The sequence below is a fragment of the Pelophylax lessonae genome (genome assembly GCF_965119305.1).
Source record: "Pelophylax lessonae genome assembly, chromosome: 4".
Lineage (NCBI taxonomy): Eukaryota > Metazoa > Chordata > Amphibia > Anura > Ranidae > Pelophylax > Pelophylax lessonae.
This window is the reverse complement of record NC_138771.1, coordinates 351,640,650-351,663,665: the sequence shown is the minus strand read 5'-3', so window position 1 is coordinate 351,663,665 and position 23,016 is coordinate 351,640,650. Positions and strand designations below refer to the sequence as shown.

The following is a 23,016-nucleotide window of genomic DNA, read 5'->3' as shown; positions in this document are numbered from 1 at the left end:
CCCCCCTCTGCTACTTAACCACTTGCAGACATGCCACCATACTTATACAGCGGCAGGTCGGCTCTGTCCCATGAAACGACATACCTGTACGTCGTTTCGCGGGACAGCTAGTGGGGGCACGCTCCGATTGGCTACAGGGGGAGCCAATCAGCGGGTCCAGTGGCCAAGATGTCTGCCGGACACCCGCAATCGCTCCCCGTGGAGACAGAATGGCGATCTGCCAATGTTAACATGGCAGACTGCTGTTCTATTAGTAATAAAAACAGGAATCCTGTGTTCCTCTTATTTAGGAACACAGGTCTCCGTGTTCATCCAGCAAGCCCATCCGCCACACAGTTAGAAATCACCCCCTATGGACACATTTAACCCTTTGATTGCCCCTGGTGTTAACCCCTTCCCTGCCAGTGTCAGTACAGTAACAAGTGCATATTTTTAGCACTGATTACTTTAGTAATGTCACTGGTCCCCCCATAAGTGTAAAACATGTCAGTTAGATGTCCAGTTTGTCCGCCGCAATGTTGCAGTCCCACTAAAAAGCTGCCATTACTAGTAAAAAAATAAATAAATGAATAAAAATGACATAAATCTTTCCCTAGTTTGTAGAGGCGATAAATGTTCCGCAAAGCAATCATTATACACCTTTTGGGATTATATTATTTTTACCAAAAATATGTAGCAGAATACATATTGGCCTAAAGTAATGAAAAAAATTGATGGGTACAGTGTCATACGACCGTGCAATTGTCAGTTACAGTAACGCAGTGCCGTATCGCAAAAAATGTCCTGGTCATTTGGGGGTAAAACCTCCAGAAGTGTTTAACTGACCAGATCAATATCCCAGGAGTTTAATTGACAAATTGATGCTATACTAATTAAAAAGCGTTCCTTTCATTTTTTGGAGTTATATATATATATATATATATATATATATATATATGTGTATACACACAGTCAGGTCCATAAATATTGGGACATCGACACAATTCTAATCTTTCTGGCTCTATACACCACCACAATGCATTTGAAATGAATTACAGTTTGTATATGTGCCTCCCACTTTTTAAGGGACCAAAAGTAATGGGACAATTGGCTGTTCCATGGCCAGGTGTGTGTTATTCCCTCATTATCTCATTTACAAGGAGCAGATAAAAGGTGCAGAGGTGTTCATTTCAAGTGTGCTATTTGCATTTGGAATCTGTTGCTGTCAACTCTCAATATGAGATCCAAAGAGCTGTCACTATTAGTGAAGCAAGCCATCATTAGGGTGAAAAAACAAAACAAACCCATCAGAGAGATAGCAAAAACATTAGGTGTGGCCAAATCAACTCTTTGGAACATCCTTAAAATAAAAGAACGTACCGCTGAGCTCAGCAACACCAAAAGACCCGGAAGACCACGGAAAACAACTGTGGTGGATGACCAAAGAATTCTTTCCCTGGTGAAGAAAACACCCTTCACAACAGTTGGCTAGATCAAGAACACTCTCCAGGAGGTAGGTGTATGTGTGTCAAAGTCAACAATCAAGAGAAGACTTTGCCAGAGTGAATACAGAGTGTTCACCACAAGATGTAAACCATTGGTGAGCCTCAAAAATAGGAAGGCAGATTAGAGTTTGCCAAACAACACCTAAAAAAGCCTTCACAGTTCTGGAAAAACATCCAATGGACAGATGAGACCAAGATTACATGTACCAAAGTGATGGGAAGAGAAGAGTATGGAGAAGGAAAGGAACTGCTCATGATCCAAAGCAAACTACCTCATCAGTGAAGCATGGTGGTGGTAGTGTCATGGTGTGGGCATGTATGGCTGCCAATGGAACTGGTTCTCTTGTATTTATTGATGATGTGACTGCTGAAAAAAGCAGCAGGATGAATTCTGAAGTGTTTCAAGTAATATTATCTGCTCAAATTCAGCCAAATGCTTCAGAACTCATTGGATGGTGCTTCACAGTGCAGAAGGACAATGACCCGAAGCATACTGCGAAAGCATACAAAGAGTTTTTTAAGGGAAAGAAGTGGAATGTTATGCAATGGCCAAGTCAATCACCTGACCTGAATCCGATTGAGAATGCATTTCACTTGCTGAAACCAAGAACAAGCAGGAACTGAAGACAGTTGCAGTAGAGGCCTGGCAGAGCATCACCAGGGATGAAACCCAGCGTCTGGTGATGTCTATGTGTTCCAGATTTCAGCTGTAATTGACTGCAAAGGATTTGCAACCAAGTATTAAAAAGTAAAAATTTGATTTATGATTGTTAATCTGTCCCATTGCTTTTGGTCCCTTAAAAAGTGGGAGGCACATATACAAACTGTTGTAATTCCTACACCGTTCACCTGATTTGGATGTAAATACCCTCAAATTAAAGCTGAAAGTCTGCCGTTAAAGCACATCTTGTTTGTTTCATTTCAAATCCATTGTGGTGGTGTATAGAGCCAAAAAGATTAGAATTGTGTCGATGTCCCAATATTTATGGCCCAGACTGTATATACCGTATATGACGTTAGAGGAGTGTTTTGCAACTTACAGCTGAAGGATTTTGGAAAACACAGTAGAAGGTGCAGTTTTTCTTGTGGATGCACAGTAACAACTGCAGAATCCAAAAAATGTAGCAAGATCTAGTGCATATATTCTAGTATTCTAGCTGTGAAAGTGTAAACACAGTTCACTTGTAATGCAAATAACTCGTATCCCCTAGTATCCAGTTCCGATCTGTCAACAACTGAGCTGGGAATATTCTTGCAGCAAAATGACATGGTAATCAGGATTCTTTCCTTCAAATTCCATTGAAACGCGAGCAGAACCGAACAGTGGCAAGGAATATGCGTACAAAAGTATCACACTGTCCAACAGCTGATATCATGGCTCCAATGGAATGTGGCACATAACACCAAAGAGCCCAGTGTGAACACTTTCATAATGCTATGACATATTCCACTACAACACTAGCAATGAACGTTTACTTTACTTTTGGTATTTCCAGAATACTAAAATGAAATCCATTTGTTTTTACTACTGCAAGGGTTTTGATAAATGTAATAGCACAATTTATCTACTCTGCTTTTGGAGAACATTTGAAGGAGATGTAAATCATAACTAAGTGACATTTAGTTTGCTAAAGCATTGAACATTATCAACATTTGGCATTAGTTTAACCTGTTCCCACTGAGTGGGTGGGCTTTAACGGCTAGTGGCTGCATTTACGAGTCCATAGGGAACTTTTTTGTTTACAGCGCACTCCCAGCACAGTAACTAAAATGTCACTGGAAGCTCTTGATGCATATTTGTGATTAGGAGCTTCCGATCATATGACTGCTGTGACAGCTGCTCTAACAGCCAATCAAAATGGTCACATGATTGGAATGCTTGCCTTCGCCATTTAGGTTTTCTTAAAGAGCTGGGGGGTAGCAGCAGGAAGGGGCTAAACAAGATACTTAAGTTCACCTTTCTTTCTGCCATTATTGCAGGATGGCTGCATGGTATTATCAGGTGATAAATGTGGACCATGTCTACGTAATGTGTATTGAAATGGCCATCTGAAGCTTGTGTGACAGGGTGACTGCACAGAAAAAACTGCAGAGCTCAAATGAGAGACAGCATTATCTCCCACAATAATAGTAAGTGCCAGAACAAGGTCTCTTATGGCAATCATCAGCTATTATTTTTAGCAATTATTTATTAAGCTACAGATAAAAAAAAAAAAAATTATTGAAATGACATGCACATGTTAATGCAAACATGACATTTTAGTAACTTAATAACTATTCCCCCATGGACAGTGGTGAATTTTGGTTTTGTGCTGCCCTAGGCAAGAATAAAATCTGGCATCCCCCCATCTGTAGACTCTCAGATGGCTATGAGGTGTCTCTAGTCAACATTGCAGACTCTCAAGTGGCTATGCATGTTCGCTGGCGGCTTTGCGCGGGGTCTCTGGTGGCTGCGTGTGGGGTCTCTGGAAGATATGCATGGGGTCTCTGGAGGCTATGCGCGGGGTCTCTGGAGTCTACGTGGGGTCTCTGGAGGCTATGCGGGGTCCCTGGTAGCTATGTGGCTGTAAATCAGCAATAGGGTGGTTGTGAACTGGATAATGTTAGTAGCCAACATCAGTGCCAGTTTATTAACAACCCACAGCATTGGTGTCAGCAGCAGCAATATTAAGCCCCCAGCATCAGTTCAAGTTTCTGCGAAAATAAATTCCAACAATGGTTCCAGCTTACATAATAACCCCTAGCACTGATGGCAGTTTTTGTAATAATAATCCTCATGTGGTTAACTATTTGGGGAGGGTGTGCTTGGGGTTAGATGAGGTTAATTAACAATGCTATTTATAGTATACAGCATAAAGGGGGTAATGTACTGCCACTGATCACTAATGCATTAGTGTCCGGTGGCAGTTAATTGCCCCTTTGTGCTGTATTAGTGGCAGCAGTGTCTATAAACCCCTTGATGCTACAGCATGAAGGGGTATTTAACACTGATGCTGGTGCCACTAATGCAGCACAAAGGGGTTAATTAACTGCCACTTGACACTAATGCATAATGCTGCATAATGCTTATTGCTGCATATTACAAATAGCATTGTTAATTAACCTCCCCTAACCCCCATGCCGGGCCAGGACTACAAAGCACCTGTCAGCTCTGCCTGACAAATAATGTGTTGGTCCTAGACTTGTGTTGGGTGCAGGCGCACACTTGGTACACTGGCAGGCTGTGTATAAGGCAGTAGAGTAGGACAGGAAGGAACCAGACAATAGGCAGGTGACACAACGGGTTCACTGCTAGATTGGCAAAGTAACTTACAACTAGTGGTATTATAACATAACTTTATGCTGTATACTACATTTTATGTTTTTTATTGATCACAGCATGAATATACACAACGTATTAGTTCTAAAATTGAGTATATAGCACAATAAAAAAAATGGGCGTCATAATGATCCCCCGCACACACATTGCCAGGGAACATCAGACAGATTCTGCTTGTACAGATGTAAAAGTTCCTACTGATAGATATGAACAGAGTTTCAATGGCCTGCCTCAGACTTACCTAGCCAACGACAATACTGGGAAGCTACAGACTCTGGGTTTCTAAATTCTGCCATGTAACCCAGAACATGCCTCCTTTGCTGCAGTACAGTTACAGAACCTTATGTATTACAATGCCATGTATTACACTGTTGCACTGATCTGATCTGATACCGATGGGACAATGTTTTATATGCTTGCACACACTGTTGTGTTATGTGGTGCTTTTTTGTATGTTACCCCTTTCTTCTGTTTCACTGTTTTGTAAAACTTAATAAACTATTGAAAACTAAATTCTGCCATGTATGAGTGACTGTTGGGGTGTGCTAGCAGCATAAACAGTGTTTTCTTTCCATTCATGGGATAGTTGTTTCTCTGAAAACAATGGAGGTACAGTAAAGATTCCTACTTGCAGGAGTTCTTTCTTCAAGTGTATTTAAACCCATAAACAACCATTTCATAAAGTGTAGCCTATGGCTCCTTAGATTTATTCCATTTTTTCCAGCTTTTTTACTCTTTTCAATTGTTCCAGCTTTTTTTTCCTCTTTATTTTTACTTGGTGATCCTGACAGTAACACACTTCCTATGCTACACTCACTCACTGTATTGTATCTATGGTGGAGCAGCATTGTCATACTAAGATGGGACTACAAAACATTCTCTCTCTATTCTTCTATGAAATAAAGGGGGAAGGTGTTTTTTGGCCAGAAGAAAAGAACTCAGGCATGCCTGATATTGACGGAGATTTCAGTGCAGCTCTGTCAGCTCACTACTGGAAGTTAAAAGCCCGCTGGATTTCTGGAAGGATAAACCGTTTTTTTTTTTTTTTTTGCAATTAATAAACAGATATAGCGAAGCACTCTTTAGTGTATATGTAACAGACCAAAAATGAGCAACTAAGAGCAGTTCATTGTTAGGGTTTACCTACTCTACAAGGACAGTGACTGGAGACAGTATGGCATTCCTTTACAGTTATGTGGCCAACTGCAAATCCAGAACTCTTGGCTTAATGCTCAGACACATCATAAAACAGACAGCCATTTATCCAACTGGCATACAGCTGTTTTAGACCTGGTAGCTTTAAAAAATGCAATTACTTAATTGCTTAATAAAGAAAAAGAGTCATTATTTACATAACTGTTTTTTATCCCGAATTTTAGAAGGGAAGTAGAAGGGTTAGAACCTTGCTTTTGTGGTCCTTATTGGGGAGATTTCATGGTGACACAACGGAAATATGTGAAAAAAAACCTCCCCAAAGTAAGGCTTTTTGCCATTGGAATATTTCTTCTCACCTCATGTCATAGTGACACCCGTCACATTTTTATTTTAAATCATTTACTGGCCTCTGACAGTGATCAACAGGGCAGACACTGCATTTTTTCATAATGCTCTGCATTTCTGCAAAAAGCATTTTTAACATGGGTTCCTATAGAACACATTCACATGAATGCATTTTTGTGCCTCTGCATTTTTGGAAAGGATCAGGGACTTTTTTAAATGCAAAATGTGGCTTTTTTGGTTCAATGGAGAAGCTGCAGAAATGCATAAAGTGCATTTTTAACCAAGATTTAGCATTTTTAATTCTGCCGAAGAACAAATTTGCATAAAAAAGCATAAAAATGCAAATCACGTCAAAATCGATATTAAATAAAAACGCAAAAAGCACTGCAGAAACGCTCAAAAGCAACATGCATAGGTGTGAATGGATCTAAGGGGTATATTTACTAAAGTAAAATAAACTGTGCACTGAGCAAGTCACTCGTTTTCCTTAGAAAAATGTGATAAATCCTCACTTGGTAAAGAATACCTGATCAGGTGCAAGTAAAAAAAAAAGAAAAAAAAAAAAGCATTTTTGCTTGCACTTGATTGGATGAGGGAATTCAACAGAGCTTTACTACATTTACAGGGCTCTGAGGAAAATGAGTGCAACTGCACTTACACAGTCTATTTAACTTTAGTAAATCAACCTCCTAAGTGCGAATCTCTCCGGTGGGGACACATATGGCATTTAATATCTGACAGACGTTCTAATCCTTCCCCACTCAAAATAGGATTTTTTAGCTGGTAATCCACTTTAAATAAAATCAGTTTTTATATAGCACAAGTACTGACACCACATTTAATATGCAACCTGGAAAAAAATCTATATACATAAAGTAGCTTTCTGAAAAACCTATCATTCCCTCAGCCATAATTAATCACAACCAGCGAAACAAATGTTGGCTTCTCTGCCTTCCTTGAAACAGTCAATAACATAACCAAAACCAAATGTCTGCAGGAATCTACATTTTATTGCAAAAAGAAGATTAAAGAGCCTTATCTGATTTAATCTACTCTGCTGTAAATGTTCCATACAATCCATGAAAAGGGAGGAATGCCAGCGCATACAGTATATGCGTCTCTACCTTCTGGAGCTGGAAATACTGTACTTATTTAATTTGGAAAACAGAACTGCTTTTCATCAGTGCCAGAAGGGGATGATACAGTAAGGCTGATATTTACTTTGGAAGAGACAGGGAGAAGCAGTTTCCATGCACAGCTTTACCCTAAAATCCTCACACCAAATACAGCACATATACTGCTGTGGGGATCTTGTTGATGCCAACTTCAGGCCAATCCAACACATTTCAAGGGAAAAAAAATTATGTAATCCTTTGCCATAAATTCTACTTCTCCCTCTCGGATTATCAGAAACTCGACACAGCCAAACACCATAGAGTGAAAAGGGGAATACAGTACTTGCAACCGGGATATGACTGTGACAGCGTTACAATGTGCAACCTGCATTGTGCTGTTAGAAAAAAATCCTCTTCATGCTAGAAAGTTAACCTAAGATCATCACACGTTACAATCTGATTGTACAGTCTTTTTTGGATTAACAATAACTATGCAGTGCAAGGTCCTCCTTATACAACTGGTTCAATGTATGTGTTCAGACAGCTGTTGGCAAATCCAAGGAGACAGTAAAATCAGTTCTATCTATCAGGGGACTACGCGTTTGTTATAACCATATAAACAGCCCCAGAAATGTGGTAATCTTATCAAAGGCATAAATCTCAGAAAGCAACAGAGCAATGAAGATATTATTAAAGTGGGAGTAAACTCCTATGCATAATTTGTTCCTATAGGTAAATCTATACTAAGGCGCACCTATAGGTACTGTAAATATCTCCTAAATGTGAACCGTTTAGGACATATTTACTGTAACAACAGCTAGTGACGTCACTGGCGCATGCGCTCTGAAGGAACGGCCACCGAGGCCATTCCCTCAGAATCCTGTGCCATAAACGCTGGGAGTGACGTCATCACGGCTCCAGCCACTCACATAGCCAAAGTCTGCGAATCCAAAAAGGAAGGCCAGGTGAAGATGGAAGACTTGTCGGAGGTGACAGCGCTGCCGCTGGAAGGCTCCATTCTAAGGTAAGTTTCATATAATGCGCTAGTATGCGCGGATAATAGCACATTATGGCTTTACCTTGCAGGTTGCAAAAAATAAAACACAAAGCAGTTGACTGCTGCTTTAACACTAACAGGGTTTCAAAGGGTTTTGCACTTTTAAGAAATAATAGCTGGTTGAAGGATAAAATTAAATCCCGAAACTCTTTCTTGATAGCACGAGCAAGAGGGGCACCTGGCATGGGGGCACCTGGCAGCGGGTAGGAGCCAGGACCGCCAGCAGGGGACCCAAAAAGAAAAGTCTCAACGCTGCTCTGTGCAAAACCATTACACAGAGCAGATGAGTATGACCAGTTTACTATTTGAAAAGCGAAAAAAAAATCTTTCCTTTAGAATCACTTTAAGTCGGGCTTAAATTAAAGAGGATCAGCAATACTTTTTTTTAATTCTGAGATGATGGCAGCAGTGCATAAGTACCTTTTTTTTGTTTCAGCTTACCTTTACATTGCTACAACAACAGCAGAAAAACATTTTATCTGTTAATCTTTATATTTTTGACCAATCAAACCGGACCAGTCAAAGGGTCCAATTTTTTTTTCTATTGTAGTACTTTACTACCGCTTTAAATACCGGAATACCCTTCCAAGCACTATTGTATCTCCCACTGGCCTCTTTGTTACTGGAGGACACATTACTGTTGTAGGATTTGATGGATAATAGGATTTTTGTACTTGCTGTAAAATCTTTTCCATTGAGGGACACAGGTATTTAGAAGTTCCTAAACAGTTATACTGCCACCTACAGGAGGTCGGGACACTAGCAAACAAAAAAAAAATGCTAAGCCAACCCCCGTATAACTTCACCTAAAGCAAGGTATATACCGGTACTAGGGATCGACCGATTATCGGCAAGGCCAATATATCGAGGGCCGATATTGACTTTTGCAGATATATCTGTATCGGCTCGGGAACTGGCCGATATTGCCGATATTCCAAATATTGCTAATTTGAGGGTAAAATTATGTCACATAACATAATTCTGTTTACAAATGTTATTGAATATGCCACTCACATATGTACAAATTAAAGATATAAGCAATGAAGTGATGTCATGACATCACTTCCGGGTACTGGCGCCAGATTAAAAAAAATGACAGCATTCAAAACAGTAAAACTTGGCATTTGAATGCTTTTAAGTGCAGAGGAGGGGACCCCCAGATCCCTCCACAAGAGTACCTGTCAAGTGATAAAAAAAAAAGTGTTTTTAAATGTACGAAAATATCAGCCAATATCGATATGCAATGGCCAAAATATAGGGAATCGGCAACGAAAAACTGATATCGGTCGATCAATAGTATACACGTGCAGTTTCGTTCAACCAGCAGGTTGAATGATACAAAAAAAAAACCTGACAGATTCCTGCATTAACACAAGCGATGTTGATGCAGGGATCTTCCCTGCTGCCTCCCTTACCACCACTTTGCACACACGCAGCTCATGGACACTTGGCTGTAGGCCCAACCAGGAGTGTGCACACATAGATGACTCCATAGGACCAGAAACAGAACAGAATGCCTTGCAACCACAAACCTGGAAGGAAAAGCACATAGCAAACACGCTAAACGCTGAGGTCTGCAGCATTAAATGCTTTTTATATTTCAAGGTTTATTAATACTTAACATTTTTTTTACCAGTGTTAAACCTCCAGGTAGAGGCAGTATAACCCCACTGTTTAAGAATATCTAAATTCCTGCGTCCTTCATGGTCGATAAAAAAAAGACCTTTATCACATCCATCTGGTTATGTTTGGCTCAGAGAATAATCATATGCCTATGGCTTACTTACACTTCTGCACTTAATAAGTTATGTATTAGAAGAAACATTTAAAACTGCACTTCTAACACACTTCTGGAAGCATTTTGCATGCATATTTTAGGAGAAAGGAAATCTTTGTTCAGCTCTTTGCATGAAAACATATGTGTTTTCTGAAAGCTGCAGGTAAACCTAAACTGCAGTAACGAGGATCTAATAAAAATCACATCACATAAAAATGCATAGGTGTAAATAATGCTATTGATAATAAGATCACAGAACGCTCAATAGATTTCAAATGCAACTTAAAGTGTTTTTTTTTTACCTTAATGCATTCTCTGCACGATTGTAAAAAAACATTTAACCTCTTCACGCTGGCAGAACGTACATATGCGGCCCTGTGTAAACCACCAAAAATGTGGTTACCGGAAAGCTCCAGATGCATACTATGGTAGCGATTGGGAGCTTTCTGGTCATGTGACTGCTGTGACAGCCAATCACAGAGGTGACATGACCCAAATGCCCCCCCCCCCCCGCCTCCCAGCATTTAGAACCCTAAAAGGCTGGGAGCCAACTGGCAGGAAGGGGGTTAATGTCAGCCCCCCAATTACCTGAGCCCAATCTTGATCCAGACCTATGCATGTCTGCACTGGCCTTTTCTCCCCCATCTCCCAGGAGGTTTAGCAGCAGCAGGGACCATTGGCTTCTGTTGCTGTCAGTCAATTCCTGTGAGCAGAGGGGTGGGGGCAGGGCTGAGCTGCACAGTATGTGTCAATAGATGCACACAGTGTGGCAAGGAATTAAGCCCTATAGTAAGGTCCCTTAATTAAGTCAGGTTATGATGAAGCACATAGGGGCGTGGCCTAAGTAGAAAGGTCAGCACACACAATCAAGCTCTCCATCTTTGATGCCGTTCAACACTATTCGGGATGCACTTGTATTCTGGCTTTATATGCAAGTACAATGACATATTTTATTTTTGAGGATATTACACTGATTGCGGATCTTTCTTTTTATATGTCATACCATCATTTCCATTTGGGAGAGAACTTGTGAGGCAATGTGGAGTGATATCCGAGTCTAGCAACTGCATAGCATAGCCCTAGGATTTCTTTACATGCTTACCATGACCGCTCGTATCCACAGAGCCATGGATCTCTAATAAGCTGCCGCAGAGCTCCTTTATGCAGGTGGTGAATATTTACAGTGGTTTTCCTTTCTGGGAGACACGCTGTTCAACTTTATTAATAGACAAGTTTTGTATCATGTGTTGAAGCACTACACACTTTGCTGGTGGAACTTTCCGCATAGAAACAACACATTTGTGGATTAAATGTATTTTTCTAAGCCCTTTTTTGGTTCACTTATTATTATTGAATATTTGGTCATAATAGATCAAATATTCCTAAAGAAAGCAGAAGAGGAGGAGCCCATGACCACCAGTAGGGGACACCAAAAAAGGAGGACAGGGATTGCACTGTACAAACCCATTGCACAGAGCAGGTAAGGATAACATCTTTGTTATTTTAGAAAAAAATAAATCGTTATAATCACTAATCACTTTAAAGTGATTGTAAAGTCTTTTTTTTTTAATAACAAACATGTTGTACTTACCTGCTCTGTGCATTTGGTTTTGCACAGAGCAGGCCAGATCCTTCTCTTCTCAGGTCCTCCTTCGGCTCTCCTGTCCCCTCCCTTCTGTTGAGTGCCCCCACAGCAAGCAGCTTGCTATGGGGGCACTCGAGCCGAGTCACAGCTCCCGATGTCCATTCAGACAAAACTGTGACCCAGCCCTGCCCCCTCTCTCTCCTGATTGGCTGAATGATTTTAAATGGCAGCAGTGGGAGCCAATCGCATCGTGCTGCTGTCTCAGCCAATATGAAGGGGAGTCCCAGGCAGCTTAGACACTCCTGCAACATTGCTGGATTAAGATGAGCTCAGGTAAGTGTTAGGGGGCTGCTGCACACATTTTTATTGTCATCTTATTGCATAGAATGCATCAAGATAAAAAAAAAAAAAAAAAAACTTCTGTCTTCAAAATCTCTTTAAGGTACCACAGAGTATGCCCAAAGTGCAGGGGTGTCCTAAAGACAATACTTGACCAACCTATTTTATTGGCAAAGTCAATTTGCTGTGGTAAATTTCTTTGGACATTGAATATTTTTGCATCAGTAATTGATACTCCTGAAACTCTTTCTGGCATTCTTCTGTATAGCCAAAAACATACATCTTTTGCCAAGTAGGCCGTTCCTATATAAACTGCTCTGTGATTTATGCTACTGTACCATCTTTGTATCCAAATAAAGTATACGATTTTAGAACCTCGACAGTCCTGGCATTCAACATCAGAAGTGAAGTTCAATCTGTCTTGAATGAAGTCTTCAAAAGGATCTGGCAGCTTATACACTCACAGATTCGCAGCTGATAGCCAGGTCACTTATAGGTATGAATTTGTCAAGACTGATTTAAGAAAAAAAAAAAAGCTGGTATTGCCAAAGCTGATGTAATAAAGATATATACATAGAAGGAAGGAAGGAGAACAAATTCCCCAGTGAACTGATAAAAGGTAATGTAAGGACATAGGCGTACAGAGCCAGAGTCTCTGTGCTATGTAAAATATGTCTATAAATACTGTGGTGAGCCAGTAAATGATGTTCTTTCATCTTGTGATGTGTTTCTTCCCTCCTTTGTCATAAACCTGCATCAACTTCTTCATGTCTGGCCACTGGCTTGTACTCCGAAATTCAATTCCTCAGTGGAATCTGTTGTACGTCAATCATTAAAATGCATTATGGTTAATGCTCATTTATATGCAAAAAACATAGTCTTCCTGTTCAAAGTAGTACATGCTGCTCGTTGCAAATCAGGCCACTTAGTTTTCTGTACATAATAAGAAACAATATGTGAACAAGGAAGCTGCCACTGCAAAGATGAGAGCAGGCAAAGTGAACGACTGCTCCTTAACCTTGCTCCTTGTTGTGATGATGACAGCGCATTAATGACTCTGAAAATAGCACAGGCCTCTTCCATTTAGCGATTAGTATAATTCCTTTAAACGCTACCTCTTATATTATATGCACAGGTGTTCAGTCTACGGGAAGTTTTTACCCGCTGCCCTGCCTAATGTGCTAAAAAAAAACAAAAAATCACTAAATCAAAAGAAAAGTACAAACAACACACCTTTGTACAGTATGCACACATTTACTACTTTTTGTGTGCAATTTAAATGTATAGTCAAAAAAAATCTCTAGCGAGCACATTACATGCCATATTGACACTTCAAAGACTAGAACACTACTAATACCCCAAAATAGCTTGGGTCATATAATGAAAACAACACAGAGAGTTAAGGCCATAAGACACAAGTATTCCTGTTGCTTGTTTGCATGTTCTATGTGGATGCAATCTTGCTAGGTGGGCTAGCAGGATGCAACTTCCTCGCTTCCCCCTAAGTCTTCACGTGCACAAGAAGCTCTGAAACTTGAGTTTTGGAGCTTTCAGTCTTTTGTTTTTGCCAAAACTCCTTAACTCAACTCCTTAAAAGCCTGTGTGTCAATGTACACATAGGCTTTTAGCAGAGTTTAGGAGCTGCCAGGGTTAGGTGAGCTTCAACCTCCCTCTCCTGAACGTAGAAGAATCACGTTCAGTATAGGAATGTTTTGACTGCCAGCCACGGGAAAAAGCAAAACGAATTTGCCGTGCCACGGTAAATGTAGGCATGGTGTACATGAAGCCTAACTTGCAAGGTAGATTCAGCAGTGTTATGGACCAGCAAAAAAGTGATTCCAAAGAGATAAATGGAAGCTAATCTCTTGTGTGAAATACACAAGGATGCCTGGTTTTAACCACAGCTTCCAAAGGAGCTTTCAGCTGTGCTGATTGATAAGCTCCAGATATAGTGCTTGGGCTTCTGCCACAAGAGGCAGTTGACTCGAAGTTACGAGTAAAAATGTAATACTGGACGCTCTCATGGCATTTACGTTGCAGAGCATACCAAACCCTATAATAAGAAAGTCCAGCAGTGCATATTTACCTATTGACTGTCTCTGTCTAACTCCCATCCTCTGCAGTAGCACTGAACTTTACCTACGCCTCACAACCTCCGTAAATAGACACTGTAATTACTTGTAAAAAGATTACAGCTTTGGAAAACGCAGGTATAATGCTCACCGTTAGAGTTTCTGGGGAATCCAATTTATGCCCTCTGGCAGAGTTAGAAGTGCTCTAGAATTGCACTAGAATATCCACAATCTGGCACTTCAGATGCCTGCATATTCCTGTTGAGGCTGTACCACTTAGCCGTTAATTTAACTAGCTTACCCTGCAAAGAGGCATCTGCGTATGGGCATCAAAATACCTAAACTTTATATCGGCAATGCCTGCCTTCCTCCCTGTGACAAGATATCTTTAATACAGAAATTGTCTAGATTTCAATTTTTTTTTTTAGAAAAATATTTCAAATTTTTGTGATATAATCAGAACTCCTTAACACTGTGCCTCCCAACCATGTGAACCTTGTCTGCCTTATGTCCCAACTTATTACGCCACAAAAAACATTTCTGATAAGAGAGAAAGAACTACTCCTCCTGAGAATCTATGAAGAACATGTTGGGGGAACACATGGCAAAATTTTATTTAACTAGAGAGGAAGGACAGATGTGTTGTTTCTGAGGTTGGTTTGGGGACAGAAAACAATTTCAGGGTCTTAGCTTTATAATTGTTATAAGATAACAACAATGGATTTTGACAATAAATACCCTGTATAACCTGCTTGTGGTCTTCCCCATGAACTAGAAATGTATTCTGCCATGTAGCCCACTACACATGAAAAATCAGGAAAGATCTTACTATGACTTCTGAAATATTTTTACATTTATGCCTCAGTTTATAGTCCATCTCACAGCTGAAATGATGAAATTATGAAATACATATACACAAACTGTTTTATAGCCAATTGTGATATAACTTCTTGATGAAAGAGCGGTTCAAAAAAAAAAATGATATATATATATATATATATATATATATGTATAAACCCAGTATCACCCCTCACATTTTTTTGTAAATATATTATATCTTTTTATGTGACAACACTGAAGAAATGACACTTTGCTACAATGTAAAGTAGTAAGTGTACAGCTTGAGTAACAGTGTAAATTTGCTGTCCCCTCAAAATAACTCAACACACAGCCATTAATGTCTAAACTGCTTAGTACACACCAGTGAAAATGTCCAAATCGAGACCAATTAGCCATTTTCCCTTCCCTGGTGTCATGTGACTCGTTAGTGCTACAAGGTCTTAGGAATGCATGGGGAGCAGGTGTGTTAAATTTGGTGTTATCACTCTCACTCTCTCATACTGGTCACTGGAAGTTCAACATGGCACCTCATGGCAAAGGACTTTCTGAGGATCTGAAAAAGAGAATTGTTGCTCTACATTAAGATGGAATAGGCTATAAGAAGATTGCCAAGACCCTGAAACTGAGCTGCAGCACAGTGGCTAAGATCATACAGCGGTTTAACAGAACAGGTTCCACTCAGAACAGGCCTTGCCATGGTCGACCAAAGAAGCTGAGTGCACGTGCTCAGCATCATATCCAGAGGTTGTCTTTGGGAAATAGATGTATGAGTGCTGCCAGCATTGCTGCAGCGGTTGAAGGGGTGGGGGGGGGGGGTCAGCCTGTCAGTTCTAAGACCATGCTCTGCACACTGCATCAAATTGGTCTGCATGGCTGTTGTCCCAGTAGGAAGCCTCTTCTAAAGATGATGCACAAGAAAGGCCACAAACAGTTTGCTGAAGACAAGCAGACTAGAGACATGAATTACTGGAACCATGTCCTGTGGTCTGATGAGACCAAGATAAACTTATTTGGTTCAGATGGTGTCAAGCGTGTGTGGCAGCAACCAGGTGAGGAGTACAAAGACAAGTGCGTCTTGCCTACAGTCAAGCATGGTGGTGGGATTGTCATGGTCTGGGGCTGCATGAGTACTGCCGGCACTGGGAAGCTACCGTTCATTGAGGGAACCATGAATGCCAACATGTACTGTGACATACTGAAGCAGAGCATGATCCCCTCCCTTTGGAGACTGGGCCACAGGGCAGTATTCCAACATGATAATCCCAAACACACCTCCAAGACGACCACTGCCTTGCTAAAGAAGCTGGGAGTAAAGGTGATGGACTGGCCAAACATGTCTCAAGACCCAAAACCTATTGAGCATCTGTGGGGCATCCTCAAACAGAAGGTGGATGAGTGCAAGGTCTGTAACATCCACCAGCTCTGTGAAGTCATGGAGGAGTGGAAGAGGACTCCAGTGGCAGCCTGTGAATCTCTGGTGAACTCCATGCCCAAGAGGGTTAAGGCAGTGCTGGAAAAAAAAATGGAAGCCAATAGCCACACAAAATACTGACACTTTGGGACCAGTTTGAACATTTTCACTAAAGAGTGTACTCACTTTTGTTGCCAGCGGTTTAGACATTAATGGCTGTGTGTCAAATTATTTTGAGGGGATGGCAAATTTACACTGTTACTCAAGTTGTACACACTACATTACAATGTAGGAAAGTGTTATTTCTTCAGTGTTGTCACATGAAAAGATATAAAAAAATATTTACAAAAATGTGAGGGGTGTACTCACTTTTGTGAGATACTGAGTATGTATGTATATAAAAAAAAAAAAAAATATATATATATATATATATATATATATATATATATATATATATATATATATATATATATAGCATATAGCAACTGCGTCATGTCAGTATGGACCACAATCTCTGATCTCTACATGGAAAACACCACAATAAATTTGTAGGTCAGCATCCTAGGGTTATTTGTAGTTCTTTCACATAAAATGGTATTTTTAATTCTAGCAGCCATTAGAGACTTTGATAAAAGCTTAACAATTTTCATACCTTCCAGATTCATTCCCGCTTGAAGACATTTCCGATAGCGACACGCTGGGCAATTTTTCCTCCTAATTTTGTCAATAATGCAATCATTTCTTCCAGCACAAAGATAATTGTGCTGACCTGACAGAAGAGAAGACAAAAACTGAAATCAGAAAGCTAATTTGTCAATGATTGTGTATATATTACAAATCAACCAAAGTGCATATCACATTAGGAATTCCCAAAACCAAATTATTGCAACAAAGGATAGATGTGAAAGAAGATGCTTAAAATCTGAATACATTTTATTCTGTTTGGTATACGGTATCTTCCTTTTATATTGAATAATGAATTCAGTATTTGACCTTTGAATGGTTTATTATTGTCTTTTAAGTCCAGAAAGGAGACTTTATCTCACTTTCTGTACTGTCAATGAGACATAAAATGAAGGGAATACACTATATTGTCAAAAGTATTGGGAGACCTGCCTTTACACGCACATAAACTTTAATGGCATCCCAGTCTTAGTCCGTAGGGTTCAATATTGAGTTGGCCCACCCTTTGCAGCTATAACAGCTTCAACTCTTCTGGGAAGGCTGTCCACAAGGTTTAGGAGTTTGTCTATGGGAATGTTTGACCATTCTTCTAGAAGCGCATTTGTGAGGTCAGGCGCTGATGTGGACGAGAAGGCCTGGCTTGCAGCCTTCACTCTAATTCATCCCAAAAGTATTTTACAGGGTTGAGGTCAGGACTCTGTGCAGGCCAGTCAAGTTCCTCCATCCCAAGCTCCCTCATCCATGTCTTTATGGACCTTGTTACCTTGTTACCAGACTTATGTCACCACCTCTGCAAGCCAGACCACAGTAAACCCTGTTTCTGTGCTTGTTGAATGCACAGTGATCTGTGGGAGTTCCGTGCTCAGGCATGAATAGTGGATACATAGATGCATGCAGTGCCCGAGTCCATTGAAGTGGTCACAATAATGAACCGAACTGGACTTTGTGGGTCAAACATGCTTAGGTATGGTATGGATTGTCTAGTGTGAGTATGTCATAAGAGTCATGTGCACAACGGTTTTGCCTTAAGGCCAGATAGAATTATGCAAGAGAAAATCTTTTCTAAGTGATCCGTGTCCTCAGATCTGCACATAACACATGACCTCTTTATGTATTGTACTGGCCATTCAATATGGTGCACACAGGATTTTTTTTTCTACTACAATGTGTACTGAGCAAATAAAATTATTTCATAAATTATCTCTGGCTTTTTGTGCTTGGCAAGGGACTTGTTTAAAGAAACAATGAAAACTCTGTTCAACAAGACATAAGTTCTCCTGTCTGTTTCTCTTCAATTTCTTGATAGATTTTCTGCACACATAATGAGCCCCATTATTAGGAAAGCAGAAATGAAGAGTCAACAGAATGGTTATTACTAGGAGATGTGCACACCAACAAACAGAGAGTGAAAGTTCTGAGCATCGGTCAGATCACATGTTGAATGGTCCATGGACAACTGAGACTAATAATATAGTCCTGCTACTGGGTAATGTGGACCTAGGGATGGAGGCTTTATCCTACACAATTCTCTAAAAACCCTTTTGGGCTCTATAGGATCCAGAACATTACTTTATAAACCCCTTCAACTACAGAAGGTTGACCCGCCTTCATGACCAGGCCCTTTTTATTTTTTTTTTTGCGATACCGCACTGCGTTACTTTAACTGACAATTCCCCACAAATAGAGCTTTCTTTTGGTGGTATTTGATCACTCCTGCAGATTTTATAATTTGTGCTATAAACAAACAAAGGCTGACAATTTTGAAAAAAACTAAATTTCTTCATTAATTTAGACCAATAAATATTCTCCTACATATCATTGGTAAAAAAAAACAAAAAAAAAACAACAACAACAATAAGTGTATAATTATTGGTTTATGTAAAAGTACAAAATATGGGATATTTTTATTTAATATTTTTTTATTTATTTTTTTACTAGTAATGGCGGCGATCAGTGACTTATAGCAAGACTACGATATTGCAGTTAGGACACTAACTGGCCCTTTTTTGGGACCAGTGGCATTAATACAGTGATCAGTGCTAAAAAATATGTCACTGTAATAATGACACTGGCAGGGAAGGAGTTAACATCAGGGGTGATCAAAGGGTTAAATGTGTGCCTGACCAGTGTTTTACTACTGTGGGGGAGGTGCTTGTACTAGGAAAAACCATGGGCCTGTGCCACTGCTTAGCAGAAACACAGAATCCGCCATTCTGCCTGTGTAACAAAGCATCATTGGGTGACGGTGGACATAGAGTCCGCAGTACCCGCAAATCAGCTCCCGCTGGGTCTAATCACAGCGGGAGTGGGTCGCTGGTGGCGCACCCCAAACCTGAAAGTGCAGCATCACGTACTAGGTACATGATCCTGCTCAGGAGAGCCGCCTTGCCGGTGTTCCGTGAGAATTACCTACCCAGTGAGAAAAACCTACCCTCGTCACTTCCTGCCAGGAACAGCTGAGCAGCGCAGCAGTGCGCATGCTCACAGCCCTGGATACGTAATGGAACAGCTGAGGAGCTGACTAGTGCGCATGCGCACTAGTATGAAATGATCACGGTGTTCCGTGAAAAAACCTACCCACGCGGCGGTTACATCAAAACAGCTGTGCTGCAATATGAGTCATCTCCACTCCTATCCCTGTCACTTCCCTGATCTTGGCTAGTAAATATAAAAGCGGCTCTAGGCTCCGTGATTTATCTTTTCATACACCCGCCGCCGCTTTTATATTTATTAGCCGAGATCAGGGAAGTCACAGGTGCTAGAAATTTACTTGGAACCCCCAAACATTATATATTTTACGAAAGCAGAGGCTGGCGAATAAAATGGTGGTTGTTGCAATTTTTTAAGTCACACGATATTTGCGCTTTATCAAATTCAAATTTTCAGGAAAAAATACACTTTAATGAATTTTAGTACACACAAACAGGTTTGGTAAAATATAAAAGATGATATTTTGCTGAGTAAATAGATAACAAACATGTCAAGATGTAAAATTTACACGCCCATGACAAACTATGGTACCTAAAAATTTCCAAAGATGATGCTTTAAAAGCCTTCACAGGTTACCAGTTTAGACCTGAATATGAGCTTTGGGGCTAGAATTATTGCTCTTACTCTGACGTTCATGGTGATACCTCATGTGAGGTGCGTGTTTGCATTTATGTGCAAGCATGGGGGCACTTTCATTCTTTTTTCAAAGTTTTTTTTTATTTTATTACATTTTATTTCACACTTTTTTTAATTCAACTTTAGTGCTATCAAAAGGGGTGAACAACATTCCTTGTGATAACTTGGGCAGTACCAGATACTCTTTATTGAGAGGGTCTAATAGACCCCTGATCCCTCTTCTACCCTCCAAGGCAGCCGACTGAACAGAGGTTGGTTTGAGCATGAGCTCACAAAGTTAGCCAAGACCACGTGCTTACTGAGGCACGGGTAAAATTTCAGCTAAAGTGCTGCACTCCCCTCATATATAAATACTGTGCTCATATAAAAAAAAAAAAATATATAACTGATCTCATAAACAGTTATAATAATTGACCAATTAGTTATTCTGTGCAATATTTTTTGTAGCGAAAACCATCAAGTAAAAAAACAAGAGTCCATCCACTGTGTCCTTTTCAAAACCTTTGTAACCAAAATATGTTTCTCGAAAATACTCCCGTTTCTTTTTTTCTCCAAAAATTACAACACACCTCCTCCCAAAATACACCTGACTCTGGTGCTTTTCCACTGCATGGAACCGAACGGTTCGGCTCGCTTTTGTGCTTTTCCACTGCTAGTACCGCATGGTACGGTGTAGAAATGGTTCGGTACAGTACGGTACGGCGGCACTTTTCCACTACATGGAACCGAACGGTACGGCTCTCTAAACAGTACCATAAACAGTACCACCTCAGTTGTGGTTCTAAGAGGGCCGTACCGGTACCATATCCCACAATCCTTTGCATGCAGCCTTGATTGTTTGTCACTACTTGCCACTGATTGGTCAGAGAATCGTTGTTATCCCACCCACTTACTTTAGTACTACTTTAGTGGAAAAGCAAACCGTACCAAACTGTTCCAACACCATACCATGCGGTACCATGCAGTGGAAAACCAAACCGGGCCAAGCAGGGCCAAGTGGAGCCGAGCCGGTACTTGCAGTGGAAAAGTGCCATAATTCTACAAAACCACTGACGTTGCAAGTTTAAGAATTGTTGTTGGATTGAAGCCAAAGGGCAGACACACCAAAGGCTGATTTGGTTTAGATTTTACTTCTGTTCAATCACTTTACATTTTGTAAATTGATAAAAATAATCTATTAAAATATATTTTTGAAAGCATTCTTACCTTACAGCATTTCTTCACACCTGCCTAAAACTTCTGCACAGTACTGTACATGTAGCAAATAGCAGCAGCACAAGTGAACAGAAAATAAAATCTTTAATTTACCATTATGCCAGGGACAATTTACAGAATATTTTACCTTAAATTACCCTGACAGATGTCTCCTGTATATTTCTCAGAAATATGTCAACTCAAAACCTGAGAAACTCTTGATGAATTAAATGAATGTGTCTACATCTCACCAAATGAATCACCTCATTAGATTTGTCAGATGTTTAATTCAAACATCATGCTAGCTCCACCTTGCAGCTTTAGAACATATCTATAATTATGTTAGGGTGATATAGTTCCATCCATGTTGATTTCCACCCTTCAGATTCTGATTACAATCACTCTCATATGCTTTGTTCTTTGAACAAGAAAACATGCAAACACAAAATCTAAATGCTCCTATTTCAAAGACTTGATAAATTAAACTTAGCCTGTTTAATAAAGGGAATGGGTCGAAGGCAAATACTTCAATGGTTTTACTCTTCCAAAATCAAAGTATTTTGGGAAGGGAATTTTCAACTTTTTCACCTAAATGAATCCAGGTGTCCTAAATAAAGGATAACTAAACAAAAGAACAAACATTTAATATATCCGAGCTCACCAACAGCAAGTGTAAGAAATACCTGAACCTGTTGATATTGCCAGAAATGCAGTGTCCTTACCACTTCATGCGAGCCAAAACTAGAAACATAAAACTATGCTATCTTCTTTCTGTAAACAACTACTATCCCCACCCCTCATGCAATGGAAATGAACAAAGCCAGACACATATGAAGTCCAGCCTGGCTGATAACCATGGCTCCCTGCATAGGTACAGTGCAGGAATAAACATAGCCAACCAGGGACAGAAAATGTCTTAGCACTTCCGCATGGCAGCTTTAGGGTTGTCGGTTTCTGATCCCAACCACAGCAATACCTTCCTGGAATTTGTCTGTTCTCCCAGCATCGCCTGAGGAAGGAGCATGCATGCTCCGAACATGAGCACCCCCCTGCCACTATTGGATGTAAGCCTGGATACTGAACGCTGCCAGAAACACAGGAAGTGTCGGACTCCCCCGGCACAGCCAGGACCACGGCCGCCACAGTGTACTTCCCTAGCATCACTGCAGTGTTGCAGATGATCCATCACCATTTGCTGATCAACTATTTCCTCTGTGTGAGTTACTACGTTGTTTTTATGTAATAAATAGCCTTTTAATCTACACTGAGGTGGCGCTGCCTTTCTTCTCCTTCCCCTTTCTGTTCTCCCAGTGCCTGCATAGGTTTCCTCTGGGTACTCTGGTTTCCTCCCACACTCCAAAGACATGTTAGTATGTGAATGAATGCGAGTTAGGGACCTTGGATTGTAAGCTCCTTGAGGGTAGGGCCTGATGTGAATCTACAATATATACATGTAAAGTGTTGCGCAAATTAATGGAAGCAACGACATCTAACGACTGGTAAGCTGATATAG

The 23,016-nt window shown here is 40.4% G+C and overlaps 1 protein-coding gene across 2 annotated transcripts in view; it reads right to left on the bottom strand.

The window, feature by feature from the left end:
• The window catches only part of NR3C1 (nuclear receptor subfamily 3 group C member 1), a 292,149-nt gene that overhangs the window by 52,708 nt on the left and 216,425 nt on the right, over positions 1 to 23,016 (bottom strand). For both annotated transcript variants that reach the window (XM_082256086.1, XM_082256087.1), the window contains exon 4: positions 17,152 to 17,268. In XM_082256086.1, the coding sequence (XP_082112212.1) occupies positions 17,152 to 17,268 (117 nt within the window). The remainder of the gene's footprint in view (positions 1 to 17,151; positions 17,269 to 23,016) is intronic.